Source organism: Cervus canadensis, chromosome 17 (genome assembly GCF_019320065.1).
Source record: "Cervus canadensis isolate Bull #8, Minnesota chromosome 17, ASM1932006v1, whole genome shotgun sequence".
Classification (NCBI taxonomy): Eukaryota; Metazoa; Chordata; class Mammalia; order Artiodactyla; family Cervidae; genus Cervus; species Cervus canadensis.
Window position 1 is genome coordinate 38,605,289 of NC_057402.1, and position 18,759 is coordinate 38,624,047.

The 18,759-nt window shown below is 42.5% G+C and overlaps 1 protein-coding gene across 2 annotated transcripts in view; it reads left to right on the forward strand.

Annotated features, from left to right (window-relative positions):
- The window catches only part of LOC122419734 (neuronal acetylcholine receptor subunit alpha-7), a 141,055-nt gene that overhangs the window by 42,904 nt on the left and 79,392 nt on the right, over nucleotides 1–18,759 (forward strand). For both annotated transcript variants that reach the window (XM_043434535.1, XM_043434536.1), the window contains exon 3: nucleotides 14,373–14,417. In XM_043434535.1, the coding sequence (XP_043290470.1) occupies nucleotides 14,373–14,417 (45 nt within the window). The remainder of the gene's footprint in view (nucleotides 1–14,372; nucleotides 14,418–18,759) is intronic.

The following is an 18,759-nucleotide window of genomic DNA, read 5'->3' on the forward strand; positions in this document are numbered from 1 at the left end:
ACAGTTTTGAAGAATACTGGTCAGGCATTTTGTAGAATATCCCTCAGTTGGGATTTGTCAGATGTTTTCTTCATGATTAGACTGGAGTAGTGTGTTTAGGGAGGAGGACCACAGAAGGAAAGTACCATCTTATTCTGTCATTATTAAGGGTGTTATTATTTAGTCACTAAGTTGTGTCCCGCTCTTTTGCGACCCCATGGAATGTAGCCTGCCAGGCTCCTCTGTGGATGGGGTTTTCAAGGCAAGAGTACTGGAGTGGGTTGCCATTTCCTACTCCAGGGGATCTACCTGACCCAGGGATCGAACCTGTTTCCTGCATTGGCAGCCATTGGCAAGCGGATTCTTTACTGCTGAGCCATCAGGGAAACCCCCATATCAAGGGTACATACTGTCAATATGATTTATCACTGTTGATGTTTACCTTGATCATATAATTTTAGGCAGGTCAGGCCTCTCCACTATACAATTACTCTTTTTTCCCCCCTGTCTACACTGTGGTCTTATATAAGGAAGTCATTCCGTGCAGCCTACATTTAAGTACTGGGGAGTTAAGCTCCATCTCCTTAAAAAGTGGAGCATCTACATAAACTATTTGGAGTTTCTCTGCATGAGAGATTTCTTTCTTTTCTCCCATTTATTTATTTATCCCGTGTGTGTGTGCATGTGTGCTTAGTTGTGTCTGACTCTTTGGGACCCCATGGACTGTAGCTGGCCAGGCTCCTCTGTCTATGGAATTTTCCAGGCATAAATACTGGAGTGCCTACTCCAATTAATTTATTCCACTATTCATTTCTGGCAGTGGACGTGGAGATATTTATCTTACACTCTGGTTATAATTCAATACTACTTTAGAAACAAAACAATTTTGCTTTGCAAATTGTTCTGGTTTTGGCCCCCTGGCCTATTTGTTCCTGTGACTCTTTGATGCACCCTCATCGTTGTGATTTTATGTATTTATTTTTTGTTCATGTTCTTATTTCCTGGCACTCAAAGCATCAAAAGATGCTCCAGGTCATCTTGTCTATTACCTGCCCAACACCTGGAGTCAACTGTTTCTCAAGGACCCCTGGTTATTTTTACTGGAGAATGATTAGGAAACAAATCTGGGTAATAGGTGTACTACTGGGGCGTCATTGTTTCTAGGCCCTCAAAGTTGACAGAGTAAGGAGATAAGTATGTGTACACTATCACACACACACACACACACACACACACACACACACGAGTATTTCTGTGTATAACATTGAAATCTATTATAAAATAAGCTAAACATGGATTTTTCCTTGTGTATCCCACTCTACTCCATTACCATGTGGGTAATTCTAACCTCCTTTCCAACCCAGCAGTGAGAAATCTGACTCCCCTGCATCTTTCGTCCATTTACTTAATTGTTCAATTCCAGTATACCTGCAGTGGTTTAGAACTGTTAACCCAGACCTCTATGGAGAAGAGCTTTGTCACCTAAAGTGCAGTGCATGTGTACACTGCCATAGAGACTCCACTCATGTGGGAATTACTTAAGTCAGCACCCGTTTCTTCCAACTCTGTCAGGGAGGTTTTTACCTTTGTAATGTGTTTAGATCAGTTTCTCACGTTTTTGCATTCCACCTTGGAACCTCTGACTTCCTAAACGGTTTACTTTCAAATTTGTATACATTAAGGTTTATTCTTTGTGCTGTAAAGTTATATGGGCTTTCACAAATGTTTTATGTCTTGTGTTCACTATTGCAGTATCATACAAAATTGTTTCCCTGCTCTAAAAATCCCCTGTGCTCCATCTATTCATCCGTATAACCTCACATACACACAACTGATGATCCATTTATCAGTCCTAGGTTTGCCTTTTTAAGAATGTGTTATAATTGTAATCATAGAGTATGTAGCCTTTTCAGCCTGGCTTCTTTCACTTAGCAATATATAGTTAAGATTTATCTATGTCTTTCATGGGTTGATAGCTCATTTAATTTTATCCCTGAATAATAATTCACTGTACGAAGGTACCACAGTTCATCTGTTCACCTACTGTAGGGCTTTTTGGTTGCCTCCGAGTTTTGGCATTTATGAATAAAGCTGCCAAAAACATTCACATGAAGGTTTTGGTGTGGATATCAGTTCTGAAATCATTGGGTAAATATCTAGGACTGCAGTTGTTGGATAGTCTGGTGACACCAGGTTCAGTTTTGTAAGAAACTACCAAACTGTCTTCCAGGTTGGCTGTGCTGTCTACATTTCCACCAGCAGTAAATCAGAGTTCTTGCTGCTCCATACCCTCCTAGCAACTGGTATTGTCAGTTTCTTAGATTTTAGTCATGCTGATAGACGTGTAGTATGTCACCACTTTTTTTGTTGTTTTTATTTGAAGTTTTTATCTTATATTGAAGTATAGTTGGTTAGTAATGTTGTGTTGGTTTCAGGTGTATGGCGAAGTGATTCAGTTGTACATGTACATGTATCAGTTCTTTTTCAAATTCTTTTCCCATTTAGTGTATTAATTTATAATTCCTTAATGGCATATTGAGAATCTTTTTGTATGCTCATTAGCCATCTGTATATCCTCTTGGTTTAAGTGTCTGTTCACGTCTTTTGCCTACTTTTTAGTAAGGGTGTTTGTTTTCTTATTGTTGACTTTTCCCCCTATATTTCAGATTCATGTTTTTTTATCAGAGATGTATTTTGCCAAACTGTCTCCCAGTCTGTAGTTTGTCTTTTCATTCTGGTAAGTCTTTCACAGAGCAAGTTTTATAAAATCCAACCTAGAGCTTTTTACATGGATCATCATCCGTTTGCAGTTGTGTTCAAAGGCTTCATCACCAAATGTGAGATCATGCTCGCCTGCCAAGTCCCTTCAGTAGTGTCCCACTCTGTGCGACCCTGTGGACTGCAGCACGCCAAGCTCCTCTGTCCGTGGGATTCTCCAGGAAAGAACACTTGAGTGGGTTGCCATGCTCTCCTCCAGAGGATCTTCCTGACCCAGGGATCGAACCCACATCTCTTGTGTATTCTTAACCACTGGACCACCAGGGAAATCCCTCAGTTTCAGAAGTTTCTCTGCCATATTTTCAAGCCTGTTAATTATTTCCTTGGCTCTGTACAATCTACTCATGAGCCCATCAAAGACTTTGTTTCTTTCTTTAATTTAAAAATATTTGCATTGAATAGAATTTTGTACATTTTTGATAAAATATATTCAAATTTCATATAGGCATTCTTTATTTTTGTTACCTTTTAAAAAATTCCTAGTATTTCTTTTAGATTATTCCTTAGACTTTCCATATTCTTGCTGACATTACCCATCTGTTCTTGCTTGTTGTTTATTTCTCCTTTAGAGCCATTTAACACAGTGATCATATTATTTTAAATTTCATGTCTGATAATTTTAACATCTGTGTCATATCAGAGTCTTTTCTGATTCTTGCTTTGTTTCTTCAGACTTTTTTCTTATTTTTAGTTGCCTTATAGCTATTCTGTCACACACCAGAAGTGTCCTATAAAATAATAGAAATTGAAATAAATACACCTATCATTTGAGAATTTCTGTTAGTTTGACTAGTAGTTGGGCTGTAATGTTTGCTGTAGCTTTTGGTGCCAGAGGCTTCAGATTCTTCTGTTGTCTTTTTGTCTCCCCTCTTGACTTTGATCTTTGCTCAGTACCCCTACTCAGAGGCGATCTGCAGCTCTTTCAGGGGGAACACACTGTCCTCCTTTTGGAGTGTTAGTGTGGTGGAAAGATGTGGGAGAGGGGAGGTGTTCTGTAGGTTCTGTGGTGTTAGGATTAAATCCCAGTCTTCAGTGGGCCTGTGCTCATGGGCCTGTGCTCCTGGGCTGTGGCCTTCACAAGTGTTTCTATCTTATTATAGCTTGTATGATCTGCCTACCACCACCCACCCCCGACCCCGCCCCAGTGAAACAGAAAGGCTACAGCGTTCTGGTGTGGGAGGAATGGTGGGGATCAAGTGCTGGAAAGCTTGGAAAGTGGCCTTTGCTAAGGTGAACGCTCTGGGTGGCCTATCTTCCTTCCCCATGCCAGAGTTATAAAGGGGATCTTTTGGGATCTTTCTTGGATATTTACCATAAGAACTTAATGGGGATCCTGGAGATAAAATTCATGAAAGTGTAGTTGTCCACATGATTGTGGGATCCTGGAGTTTCTTATTCTCACTCAAGTTCATCCTCAGCAGACTCATCAAAATGACCATGTGGGCATTGCTATAAGTTTATGGCTCTAATGGCATCTGCCCCAACTAAGCTGTGACTCTCTGAATTCGCCTGTTTCCAGATTTCTGTGTGGCACTTTACCCTGCAGTATCGATCTCTCATGGGTCCAGCTAAGGTCATTGATTTTCAGTATGTTCATTGTTGTTTGTTGTTGTTGTTATGTGAAAGTGAAAGTGTTAGTTGCTTAGTCTGACTCTCTGCAACCCCATGGACTGTAACCCACCAGGCTCCTCGGTGCATGGAATTTTCCAGGCAAGAATACTGGAGTGGGTTGCCGTTTCCTTCTCCAGGGCATCTTTCCAGCCCAAGGATCAAACCCAGATCTCCTGCACTGCAGGCATATTCTTTACCGTCTGAGCTACCAGGAAAGCTGTAAGTGTGGCAGTGATTAATCCTAAGCTCTTTACATATAGGAGCTGAAAAAAATGATTAAACCTTGATTACTTTGTGAGTCATACTCATCTTCTTGAGGAACTTGTCAAAATTTCTTAAACTGAGAGTGCAACAATTTTGGTAATTTCTCAGTCATTATCTCTTTAAATTTTCTCTTTCTAAAGCTTTTTTAGATGTGTGTTAGATGTTTTCATTGTATCTTTCATGTCTTTTAAGCAATCATGTTATCCTGTATTTTAGGCCATCTGTTCAGGTCTGTCTTCGTTTTACTAATTATTGTTTCAGATCTTTTTATTTTTAGTCTGTAACTTATCCTTTGAGTGTTTATTTCAGTGACTACATTTTTCACTTTGCAAAATTATCCTTTTGTTTTGTCTTGTTTTATCCCTGAGTATCTTATTCTTCTCTTGTGCTTTTGATATCTTTATATACTTAACCATTTTTAAACATGGGTATTCGGTATTTTCCCTCTGATATTTCTCTGGTCTGAATTTTGGGGGATTTGTTCCTGCTGACTTGGTTTTCTGTATCTTGGTCATGGGAGATTTTTTACTTACATATTTTATATTTTGCATCAGGAAGACATAATCATGGTTGTGGTTTATAAACAATTTTTTTTGCCTTTTTTTTTTTTTGCTTAGTTGTTTATTCTCTCTGCTTTTGTCTGTTACCTCAAGTTTTACTGCTATGGAATAGTTTTATGCTACTTTCTTAGTTTGCAGAGTCCCCAGGCATTGTGGATTGTTTATATTTGAATTCTCCATCTGAAAGAAGACCTACACTTTCTGAGGAATTATAAAAAATGAAAGTGAAAGTTGCTCAGTCATGCCGGACTCCTTGCAACTACATAGACTAGTCCTTGGAATTCTCCAGGTCAGAATACTGGAGTGTGTAGCCGTTCCCTTCTCCAGGGAATCTTCCCAACCCAGGGATCAAACCCAGGTCTCCCACATTGCATTCGGATTCTTTACCAGCTGAGCCACCAGGAAAGCCCAAGAATACTGGAGTGGGTAGCCGATTACTTCTCCAGGGGATCTTTCCAACCCAGGAATCAAACCAGGGTCTCCTGCATTGCAGATGGATTCTTTACCAACTGAGCCACCAGGGAAGCCCTAAGTGCTGCCTTTTTTCCTCCACTGTCACCCCAGACTGAGACAGACTTGCCTGTGTTTCCTTCCAACAGTGGACTCTTAAAGATCCTTGTGTCCCATGGCTGGGTGGATGGCATGGGGTTAGGTCCCCTCACCTATGGAGTGGGAGTTTAGCATTCAGTCCCACGGAGGCTTTGTTCAAGCTCTCTGAATATGACTGGCTGCCACTCTCCTACACCAGCTTATGCACTAACAGTGTCATTTTCGGTCCCTCTTGGATTTTTTGTTTTTGAAGATTTCTCTCCTTTTTTTATTTCCATTTACATTTAAGAAAATATTTCTATAATTTCCTCTAGCATCTCTAGGTGTTTGGTAGCAGGACAGTGTTCAGGTCATGGATTCGGCTGTTTTGTTAGAACCAGAATTACGTCTCCTGTGTGTGGTCTCAGTACACTTTTTGCTTCCCACATGCATGTTCTCTATTTCAGTTCAAGTTGTGTCTTCCTTTTGGCACCTCTGTGTCCTCTTTCCTAATTAATCTCTGTGTTTTTCCTCTGCACACACTGTGGTTATCTCATGCCTTGCCTTCATGCCATTAATTCAATTTTCAGCTGGGTCTGTTTTGTTCCTTCCTGGTTCTAATTTACTAGCCATGTAACTGTGTTGTTTTGGCTCTCAGTTTATTTGTTTAGCTCTTCAGTGTCCTTTTTGTTTCATTCAGGTCTTTTATAGTCTCATCTTTGAAGTCATGTTTAATTTGATCCAAGGTTTTATTGAGTTATATAGTAGAAAGAACTCACAGGAAGCATGCTTGTCTTAATTGGACTTTTTTCCAGATTATACTTTGTATTTTTTATGCTCATCTGTTTTCCTTTTCTTTCTTGCATTTGCTATTTTAAGTTATTTGTGTATTCATTGATTCATTCACTTCCAAACTATATTTGTGAATCTGTCACTCCAATTTTTTTTTATCTTGCCCATGCCTTACAAGTGTATGTTTACTCATAGTTTTTAATTTTCTGTAGTATAATAGTATAAACTTTTTTCTGTATTATTCTTTCCTTTTATGTGATTTTTACTTTATGTTAATTTGTTAAGCCAATTAATCTACATTGCTTGTGGAAATATTATATATGTCAAATAATAACAATAAAAAGAAAACATTACTGCTTTCACTTCTGGCTCCTGCCTTCTTTTATGTATATCATCTCCTTGTCTTCCCTTCCTGCAAGTTCCACACAAGGGTTCTAGTGACCAGAGTCTGCCTCTCTCCCCTTCTCTCCCCTGGATCCATAATCCCCCAGCCCCTCCACCCCTTCCTCCACCTTCCAGCTCTGCTGACTCAAGATGGAACTTCTTTTCTGGTTCTGCTCTCCTTCTCCATATCTTAGGCTTCATTCCTCTAGATTTGAGTCCTTTGGGGGAGACTGGGAGGCTGTTCCTCTAATAGTAGCAGAAAGAATGTCTTTTAGCCCTAGTTAAAAGTGTGCCCCTGAACCCCTCATCCCTCCCTGGGGAGGCTAGGGCAGGCCTTTCACACTGTACCCCAAGATACAGACCTTGGGCAACCTGCAAATGAGCACTGAGATGGGGCCAAGCCCCTGGGTCCAAGCACCAGGATGTATTAAGAACACCAAGCCTGCACCAGTGATTTTCAAACTTCTGAGCTTTAGGACCCCTCTACTCTCATAAAAATTATTGCAAATTCTCTCCCTTCCCATTTTTTTTTTACATGTGTTACATCTATCAATATTTATTAGCATGTTTGAAATAAAGCCTAAGAAAACATTTTCAAGTCCATGAATCGATTTAAAATTATCATAAACCTGTGCCTTGTAATCATAACTAATATTTTAAGAAAAATAACTATATTCTCAAGCAAAACACATTTAGTGAGAAGGGTGGCATTGTTTCTTATTTTTTGCAAATCTCCTGAAGGCCCAGCTTTACAGAGGACTGGATTTTCTGATCTGCTTCTGCAGTCTGCTGCATTATATGTCTCGTGGCTCTGCAGAGCTCTACCAACTGCTCATGAGGAAATGAGGGTGAAACAGGCTAATAACTCCTGATAGTTGTGAAAAATTGTGGCTTCACTAATCCTCTGAAAGCATCTCAGAAACTCAGAGGTTCCCGGTCTATACTTTGAGAATTTCTGTGATGTATGGAAATCAAAGGGAACCGTTTACTGTGACCATCACCAAAGTGTTTCTTGTTAGGAAGAATACTGGGAGCAGAGTTGCCTGGTGGCTGAAACACAAGTGTTGAGCTAAACAGGTAAGGGACTGGGTCTCAGCTTCTGCATGAGCTGTGAGACCTAGGGCCATGGGCTGTTTGGTTTCACAGTTGATATCTTTATATATCCCTCCCTTTTGATTATAAAGGTGATACAGGCTCACTGCAAAACACTCAAACAGAACAGTGATGTATTCAGTTAAATTTGGGAACTCTTCCTCTAGTCCCCATTATTAGATGAGAATAATAATAGCACTGACTTTGTAATTTTCCCAAGACTATAATGAGTTTGAAAAAAAAAAAAGTGTGTGTGTGTGTGTGTGTGTGTGTGTATGACATTCAGAAGACTGCAGACTCTTGAATTTAGCTATGTTCTTTTCATATGACATTTACTGGTATCCTCTGTGATGAAAATCATTGGCTTGTTCATCTTTTGCCCTTTCTTTCTGTTGGACAGAATTATCTGATTGTGTGCCTTTTTCTTACTGATATGTAGGCATTTATTTCTTATTCTGGATATGAATCTTTTCTCAACCTAATATCTTGCTGACTCAGGGAGAATCACAGCCTCTCTATTTTTCTGTTAAAAACAGGACAAAAACATGGCTGGTGTAAAGATTAAATTAGGTAAGAGAAGTAACCCTTTTTATAAACTACAGAGGACTACAAAAATAAGGATTTATGTTATCCAGCAACTTTCTCTGCAAACAAGAATCGAGACACAGATCTATTATTACCTGTTTTTTTCCCTCAGCATCTACACAAAAGCAAAGAGAAGGTGTCGGAAGCTCTGCAAAATAAAGTTGAATAATGTCACCCTGTAACTTCCTGAAGAATAGTTGCTGTGGGAGTGCAGGATGGCACATGACACATCATCAGAGTGGTCGTGCTCTAAGGCAGCCATGTGATTATTCCAAGAGATTGATTTTTAAAAAACATATAGTGTGCTTTAAAAATCCCTTTATTGAGGTATGATTGACATACCAAAAGCTGTACATACTTAATGCATACAATTTGAAGTGTTTGCAGATAAACATACACCCGTGAAACACTCACCACAATCTATGACATTAACATAGCCATCACCTCCCAAAGTTTCCTCCTACTGTCTTTTTAAATTTGTTGTTAGAATTATTATTTCTATGATAAGAATACCTAACATAAGGTCTACCTTCTTAGCAAATGTTTAAGACTACCTTACAGCATTATTAGTTATAGACTCTCTGCCTCACTGGGGGTCTCTATGGCTTGTTCATCTTATAGACTGAAACTTTGCACCCTTGGACAGAGACCTCCCATTCCTTTTCCCCCAAATCCAGTCTCTGGCAGCCACCATTCTGCTCCATGCTTCTATGGGTTAGATTATTTTAGATTTCTTACACAAGTGGAATCATGCAGTCTGTCTTTCTGTGGTTTCTTTGATTTAACATCACATCCTCCAGGTTCATCACACTGTTGGAAAGAGCAGGGTTTCCTTCTTTTTTGAGACTAAATACTATTCTGAAGTGCTCAGACTGAAAAGCAAAGGAGAGGTTGGTTTTGGGAGTGCTTGTGTACTGATTTTTGTGGTTCCATGGTAGCCAGGGGTCCTGTGTCGTCCTGTGAGATCCCAGGGTCAGGAAGGAGCATGGGTCTTGTGGGGGAGCTCTGTGTGTGTGTGTGTGTGTGTGTGTGTGTAAGAGAGAGAGTGAGCGCCACCACATGGGGATGCACTGGAGTTGAGTCACATGTCACAGCCTATGCGACACTGTCCTCGTCCCTCCTACACTGGGAGGTTGTGGGGGCATCTGCTGTCTCCCCGTTTCCCAGGAGTGAACACTGAAATCGTGGACAGTGAATGCTTAATAAGAGGAGCTGATTGGAGCCCAGGAGGTTTCCCAGCAGCCAGTGTGGGCTCTGCCCTCTGTGCAAGCCAGTCTGGTTGGGTCAGGGCCATGAGGGACAGACGGTTGCTGAGGGTCTGGAGTCCCTGGAACCCATGCCCAGATCCTGTGCTGTTTGCTCCCAGAAGGTCGTCGTTGTTCTTCAGTCACTCAGTCATGTCCGATTCTTTGCAACCCCGTGGACTGCAGCACGCCAGGATTCCCTGTCCTTCACCATCTCCCAGAATTTGCTCAAACTCATGTCCATTGAGTCGGTAATGCCATCCAACCATCTCATCCTCTGTTTGATCTCCTTGCAGTCCAAGAGACTCTCAAGAATCTTCTCCAATACCACAGTTCAAAGGCACAATTCTTTGGTGCTCAGCCTTCTTTATGGTCCAACTCCCACATCCGTACATGACTACTGAAAAAACCATAGCTTTGACTAGACGGACCTCTGTTGGCAAAGTAATGTCTTTGCTTTTTAATATGCTGTCTATGTTGGTCAGACTCTATTTTGGGGAGCTCCAAAATCACTGCAGATGAGGACTGCAGCCATGAAATTAAAAGATGTTTACTCCTTGGAAGAAAAGTTACGACCAACCTATTGGTTGTTTTTTGAATGCTGAGTTTTAAGCCTGCTTTTTCACTCTCCTTTTTCACCTTCATCAAGAGGCTCTTTAGTTCCTCTTTGCTTTCTACCGTAAGGGTGGTGTCATCTGCATATCTGAGTTGATTGATATTTTTCCTAGCAATCTTGATTCCAGCTTGAGCTTCATCCAGGCCAGCATTTCGCATGATGTACTCTTCATATAAGTTAAATAAGGAGGGTGACAATACACAGCCCCAGGGGGTTATACCTGCCTGTTTTTCAAATCCCCTGGGCCTGGGTCTGGGGTCAGGGTTTGGAAACCCCCTTCTCACCCCTCCCCCCACCAAGAATCCCAGTGTTGGACCCCTGTGATTCCAGCCTGTGTGGGACATGACCACTGAGTTCAGCTTCATTTGCTGATTCCTGATGTCACACAAGTGTGAGGGCAGCACGGGAGGCTGGTAGCTTCCGTGTCAGTGGAGAAGGACAAGGTAAGGGAGGAGAAGCTTCCCTCCCGACTCCATAGGGAGTCAGAGCTGTGGGTGGTGAGGACAAGGCTGGGAAGGGGTGACGGGGAGCTGGGTGGGAGGGGACCTTGCGGTGTAGACCTTGCAGGTCCTGGCTACCTGGCTGTGCCTTTGGGGGCCAGCCCAGGGTGGACTGGGAGGGTGGCCATCTTCTGTACTCACAACTTGAAAACTGGTGGCTAGGTCTCGCTTTTCTTTATGTAACATAGATTTATTGTACATGAAATGATGTTCAGATAACTCGTTATCCTTGTGGGAAGAAACCAAAAGTAGAGCTAAGTCCCTTCTGACACAGCTAGACCACTGGCAGGAAGGTTCTTCCTTGGGTTGAATTGCACTCTGTCTCCCTGGTGCCTGTAGTCTTGAGGCCACAGGTCTGCGCAGGCTGCAGCTTCCTTCTTGGAGCCCCTGAGCTTGCAAAAGAGGAAGGAGGAGGGTGTGCAGCAGGAAGGGCCCCCAGGAGTTGAGGGGGAGCAAGGTCTTAGAAGGTGGAAGGTGCATACGGTGGGTGTGAGGGGTCATGGCTTTGGTGTTGCAGAGTCATAGGGAGTAAAGGTCATGTCTCATTTTCGGGACCCCATCTTCATCCCTCTGGTGATGTTTATCTCCCTGACATCCTTTCTGAAGATGCCATCTACCTGTCCTCCATGACTTGTCACCATTTGTAATTACAGGTATGTCATTGTCAAATTATATTATCCCACCCTTCACCCACATTTTATATTCTGTAAGCTCAGGGACCATGTCTGTTCAGTTCACCATGGTGCATGTCAGGCTGACATAATGCCCGAAACAGAAAGTGCTTCACAATTATTTTGTCGCATGGGTGAATAAATGAACACTTGGTTGGACTATGGCTTAAAGAAGGGGCTGTGTGCTGCCCTAAGGACCTAAGACTTGATTCTTTTAGCAGTTCAGCTGGAGAAGGGCAGAGAGCTATTCTGGAACTGAACAGAGGTCAGACTGTGAGGGTCCTTTCTTCCATCAGCTTGGCTGCTGTAACCAGCGTACCACTCACTCTTTTTTTTTTTCCACTCACTCTTAATGACACACATTTGTTTCTCACAATTCTGGAGGCTACAGAATCCAAGATCAAGACACCTACAACTCTGATGTCTGGTGAGAGCCTACTTCCTGGTTCATAGATGGCTGTCTCCTTGCTGGGTCTTCACATGGCAGAAGGGGTGAGGGAGCTCTTTGAGGTCCCTTTAATAAGGACAACAGTCTTGGTTCTGAGGGTGAACCCACCCCTATGACCTAAACACATTCCAAAGACCCCACCTCCTCATACCATCCCAGTGGGGGGTAGGTTTCAACATAGGAGATTTGGGGGTGACAGAAGCATTCAGTCTTTGGAGGGGAAAGGACATGCTTCCCATGGGGATGAGAAGGAGATGCCACTGTGCCTTGTACCATGCAGACTGAGAGAGCTGAGACTCAGCCAGTGGGTGGCCTGGGATGGGAGATGGGGGGCCCACCTTGGGAACACAGACAGGAGCCTCCCTGCTGGTCCTGCAGGCTTTTCCTGGGTCTCTATGGAGGCCCCCCCACCTGCATCGCTGCTGTCTCCATTGGAGGCTGGCTGCTGCTCTGCGTTGATTACAGTTTGAAATGCTTGCTCAGTCCCATGCCACTACACACTGCAGAAATCCCGTTTCCCTCTAATGAGGTTTCAGCTGGCGTGTTGGAAAGAAGAAAGGCTTTTAATTAGATTGGTCGTAACTGAGCTCCCAAACCACAGAAGCCTTTCTCTCAGAAGATAAAGACACGGATGCAATTAAGAGAAAGAAGCCACCTGAATGGAACACTGGCTAATTTTAAGTCCATTAAAAACAACAATTCCTTAATAAGTTGAGGCAAGGGACATATGTCCTGAGTTTATCAGCGCTTTCAAATAGCGCTGGGATCAGACTGGAACTAGAGCCCTCGTGCAGTGCAGATGCATGACTTCGTCAGGGACTGTTCACTCTGCACAGAGGGAGGTTAGCTCCACAGATATTTCTACCCAAACCCCTGGAAGGTGTTATTTTGCAAAAGGGGGATATATTTTTCTTGTGACCAGACTGGCAACTTCTGGATATAGCCCCTGGCCTGAGGTCCCTGGGACTTGGTCCCCTGTCTTTCTCCAGGCAGCCTGATCCCCTCAACGAGATTACCTTCCTGCCCCCACTGTCATCTCTCAGAGGTGCCCAGGGCAAGCTGCTGGGGCAGGGACACTGATGTGTCCAAGAATCTCTGCCAGCTCCTTACACGTTCAACACATTTGTATTTTAATGAGAAGCAGCATTCATTTCTCACTTGCATCCCTGCCCTGTGACCACGCCCCAGCAGATGGTGTTCTTTCTGCCGCTGGGTCTGTTTTTGCGAATGCTACCAGGGAACCAGGCCAGTTAGTTCCTTTAGAAGGAGCTCATGATCTCAGCCTCAGGGCATCTCAGCATTAATAAGCACTTTCCCGTGGAGGGGGTGAAATTGCTAGTTTGTGGAGTCTTTTTTGGTGGGAATTGAACACGAAATATTGAACAACAGCGTTCTTAGTAGAACTACTGCAGGAAACTTGCTCATTTTTCTCCGTACCCACCCTGGCTTTTGCTAGCCACTTTTGGACCTTGCCAGCCATGATTAAAAAAAAAAAAAAGCTGATTGCATCCCAGTTGGAAAGGCCTGAAGTTGGCTAGCATCTTCTTTGGGTGCCTAGTGCGGGGGCAAAGTCACCGTTGATATGCTGCCTCACGCTCCCGGGACAGAATGCAGACTTGGCATCCTTCTGGAGCCCACACTCAGGTTGGAAATGTGGAAAGAGAGCTCTTGACCCAGATCCAGGTGTGAATGTTTCCTTCATAAAGTCAGCTCACCTTTCTGACCCTTAGTTTGCTCACCTGGACAGGATTTACCTTGTTTGTGTGTGTTAAGGGCCTGGTGTGCTGCCTGGTTGAAGGATGGAGGAAAAGGTAGCAGACCCAGGAAGAAATGGGGCCCACACGGCATTGTTAGCACAGGGGCAGCAGCTGTCACGGGAGGGCTCCCTTTCCCAGGGTAGGGAAGCCCAAAATATTTCAATTTGCTTAAAACTCTATCCATTCTTATAATAAACTTGACTTTAAATGATTGGAATTTGCACCCAGTCTCATTTTTTTTAAGTATACAAGTGATTTTATAAAGTGTAAGTAAAAGTAAGTTAAACTGTTAGCAGGTATCGTCTCTGGATGGTGGGGTTGCAGGGTTTTAATTTCCTCCTCTCTACTTTTCTATCTTGTGTAAGAGCTCTGTAATGAATGTGTAAATAGAAAAGCTTCACTCCAGGGAAATACTGGAGTATATTTGGAAGTGCTTGGTGAATTCTAATTTCCACATATACCAACCGTCCCAACCATCAGACTGGTGCATGAATAATGGTATCATTTTCTTTTAGGGAAACTGTATAAACCATGTCTTTGACTCTTTATTTTTTCCTTTAAAGGATGAGAAGAATCAAGTGTTGACCACCAACATTTGGCTGCAAATGGTAAGTTGCAACAGTGGCCGTCCTTGCCCATGGGGCTTCCTGCTCTTGCATCCGAGATGTCTGAGCTGGAATTGCAGGCAAGGTCCCTGAGAGTATCCAGGACTGTCCTGCCTGCCTCCACGTTTGCCAGCAGCGAAGGAGGCCACCCTACCTTTGCATGTGCGGCACTACACCCTGCAAGGCTCAGTGCATGCTCCTGCTTCACAACAGGGTGACTTGGAGAAGTTTCAAAAGCAGAAACATGCACATAAGTCGTAAATTGCAGGTTTGCATGTGAATGTCCACAGCCCGCACCATAACTGATCCCCAGAGCTCCAGAGTGCCTGCCCAGCTCCCCCTGTCTCTAGCTGTGCATGTCTTAATATGGCAGAGCAATGCCCAAGCCAGAAGCCTTCACGCTTCCTGCTGTAGAGATCTCTGCAAGAATTTCGAGATGCTGTATTTTTTCATTCATGGATTTTTTTACCTTGCCATCTAAAGTTCTAACCTAGATTAATTAACTACAAAATATATCACTTCCATCCAGCTGTAAATATAAACATTTAAAAATAAAACTGTCAGTCTCTATTTTAAATTGAATATATTTAAATTCCGTATAATTTGACATGCCTATCATTAATCAAAAAAACATATACAAACATGCCCTTCTTTAGCTGGTGGATATTTTACATAGTCCCTTTTTCTCTCTGCACTTGCCTTTCTTTTCCACACAGAATTTTATCCTTGAAAGTCTTTTTATTAATGATTCTGACTTGGTTCTCTCCAATGTAAATATTTACATAAAAATTATTCCTTCAGAAAAGTGTTAAGAATTTTTCTTCTGGATTGATTTAGGATTACAGTGATTATTGGTATATAATTCATCAAGGTGAAACTAATTATACATTTTAATAATTATTAAACAAAAAATTGGAAATCGACCTCTCTACCAAAGATGGGGCTTTTTAAAAAATTCATTAATACATTCATAGATGCCTATTTTTTATTGCTAAAATTGAGACATAGATACAGATTTCACCATCAATTCTATAACTTTTAAAAATAGAAGTAGTAACATGTAGAGTTCAGAATGAAGGGCAGTTTGTGATAGCAGCATTACTCATTCCCTTGAACTTCTTACAGGTTATATGCCAAAAATAATAGTCTGAGGGTCTTGCCTGCAGGATTTAAAGGAACTTGCCTCAGTGTGTGGATCCCACCTGCACATCCGTGCCCTCCATCTCCAGCTTCACTTCTCTTGCCAAGGGCGCAGGGTCTGTTCTCCCATGGAAGCCAGCTCTTCCTCATTGGATGTGGTCCTGTCTCCTGGCCCTGCTGTGAGGGCTTTCACAACTGTTCCTGTTGCCTCAAGCATCATAATAGTGTTTGTGTCACTCTCAGTATACAAATATACTGCCCTCTGGGGCTTCCCAGGTGGCGCTAATGGTAAAGAACCTGCCCGTCAATGCAAGAGACAAAAGAGACATGGGTTTGATCCCTGGGTCAGTAAGATCCCTTGGAGGAGGTCATGGCAACCCACTCCAGTATTCTTGCCTGGAAGTCCCATGGCCTAAGGAGCCTGTCCATAGGGTTGCACAGAGTTGGACACAAATGAAGTGACTTAGCGTGCACGCATATTGCCCTCTGTCCCCATGAACCCGTCTAGTGACTCCCTGGTTTTCTCTTACCTTTTACAGCAACATTCCCCTGAGCAGTGCCCTCCCACCCCAACTGTCCTCAATCTCTCCCTTTGCATTCTCACTTAAACTAACCTTCATCTGGCTATGTGTGCAGGCATGCTCAATCGTGTCTGACTCTTTGCAACCTCATGGACTGTAGCCTGCCAGGCTCCTTTGTCCATGGGATTTTCCAGGCAAGAATACTAGAGTGGGTTGCCCTTTCCTTCTTCAGGCTGTGTGTGAGCAAATCACTAACCCGCACACAGATTACTACATATTATGAGTAATATTTTTCCCCAATTTTTTTTTTAATGAGAATTTTCAACTATACCAAGAAGTTGAATTTATAGTGAGCACCCATATACTTGCCTCCTGGATTCTATAATTACTTTTACTATACTTGCTTTATCCCATATCTGACCTTCTGTTCATCTAGTTTATTTTTAAATTCAGCTCAAAAGTGAAGAGTGGGCAGTGGTGTCCTTTCACCCACATATTTCATGGAGATCTCAGAGTCCAGAGGGTTTTTTTTTTTTTCTTTCTTTCAAGGTAAAAGTATTTGCATACAGTGCAGTGCACAAATCCTAAAAGTGTATCTGACAGTGAATAGCCAATAATGCCTTCAGATCTGCAGCCACCACCCCTAACCCATGCAATCAAGACTGTCATGTAGCTCTGGGAATTCTGGGGCATAATGAGAATGCTTCCTTTTTGACATAAAACCATCCATTTCCCATGCCCTCTAAAGTGCAGAGCTGATGTGGACATTTTTCTCCTGGAGAGAGAGAGACACTGAATTTGTTCCTGACATGTCACGTCATGTTTCTCTGAGTCTCTATTTCTTAGTCCTCAGTAAGTGATTGATCTTCAACAATGAATGTGATTTGGCTTTTTTTTTTTTAACGGATGTTGGTTCCTAGGAAAAACATAACTGGATTATTACTTACTGCGTTGAGTTCAGGTGCTCCATAAATAGACATCCTCGCTTTGGAGGATGTCAGCAGAGGCCTCTAAATTTCTTTCAAGCACAGCATATTTCTAATTAAGACTTGCATTTGCGGAAGCATCTGCAGCTTCATTTGTTTTAAAACTCACCTTTTTATCTCGTGTAACTATTCAACTAATCTTTTCAAGCACCTGCTTTGTGGAAAGGCATTGCAAGGCCATGTGAGGGGGGCCAGAAAAGGATGAGACCCAGTTTCTACTTGCAAACCATTCCCAATCTGGCCGTGTAATTTACACTCTAAAGAAGGTTCAGATACCAAGACCAAGTACCTACGTAGAGAATTGGCAGGAGGCAGGCTGGCCGTGTAGACCATGGAGTTGGCAGGTGGGGGGATTCTCTTTGATTTACAGAAATCAAAGGGAGAGGAGGAAAGACATGGACTCTATGTATGTGGTGCGGGGAGCCCGAGTGTTTCTAGGTGTGACCTCAGTAATTAATGCTTCATTCCAGGTGCCCACCCTGTGGAAAACAAGTTGGGCACCTTTGTAATGTATGTCCTTGTAAAGCTGGATGGCACATTTTATCTGGCACCTATAGCTCATGGAGCAGCTATAGTAATAGCTCCCAGCTGAATTTTAAGGAATCACAAGAATCTTGGATTTAGAACAGACCTTAACAGTTACCTAATCAAAACCTCTGTCCTACTCTGTTTCCATCTGGAAAGCCTTGGTATTCCTACTGTGGCCTCAGCGTGGACCTGGGGAACTCAGACGTCACCCCCACGGGCCTTGGAAGCTGCCCCAGAGCCATTTATAAGACAACCACGTTGATTCCTGCTCTTCGTGTTTCCCAAACTGGTGACCGGCCTGGCCTGCCCAGCCTGGGTAATGGGAACAGAGGAGAAGTGAGGCTCCATGCTGAAGAGGGTCAAGGCCAGAGTCCCTAGGGAGGGAGGGCAGAAACATGGACAGGAAGGGACAGGGGGCCCAGGAAATTGCTCTCAGCAGTTGGTTTCCCTCTCCCTTATTTCATGTTGCTGAATTCCTGTTCTGAAAACCTGAATCCACATAATCTTTTCTCTAGATATTTAAACTCTGAGGTCAACATCCTACAAATGATGGGTTTTCTATACATTCAAAGAGAAGAGAAGAGGCAGAAAAAATTCTCTTTGACGTAGTTTGTTGATTGTATTTTCCTTTCTCTTACCTGCCCTTGATTTGTAGGAATTTACAGTTATTTAGAGAACCTGAGGGAAGAGAAAGTATTTGATCTCTCTGTTTACTTCTTTATATTCCTAGGAGAAAGCTGCTAGTGTATTTTTTCTGCATATTAGTTTTATCATTTGGGGAGTCCTGTCAGACATAATCTGATTTAATCTATGAGAAGAACTGACAGAAGCCATTTCAGTTTCTAAAGAGGTGTTTGAGCCATTCGGAGACTTAAAAAAAAAAAAATAACTTGCTTAAAAAAACGAAACTACTTTAATTTTGAATTTTTGAAATTTCGACCATTCTTCTGGTTTAGATTTCCCATCCTTCTGCTTATTTTCCACCTCCTAATTCTAATTATGAAATTAATAGCATCATAGAATATTAGTTTCTAAACCATATTTTTTTTCTGAAATGCTTGCCTTCTTCATTTCTGCATTCTTTTATCAAAATAGAAATGCTACATATGTTGCTCATAGATGAGAGGTCAGTGGCTTGCTTAGGGCCATAAGAGCAGCCCACCATTAAGC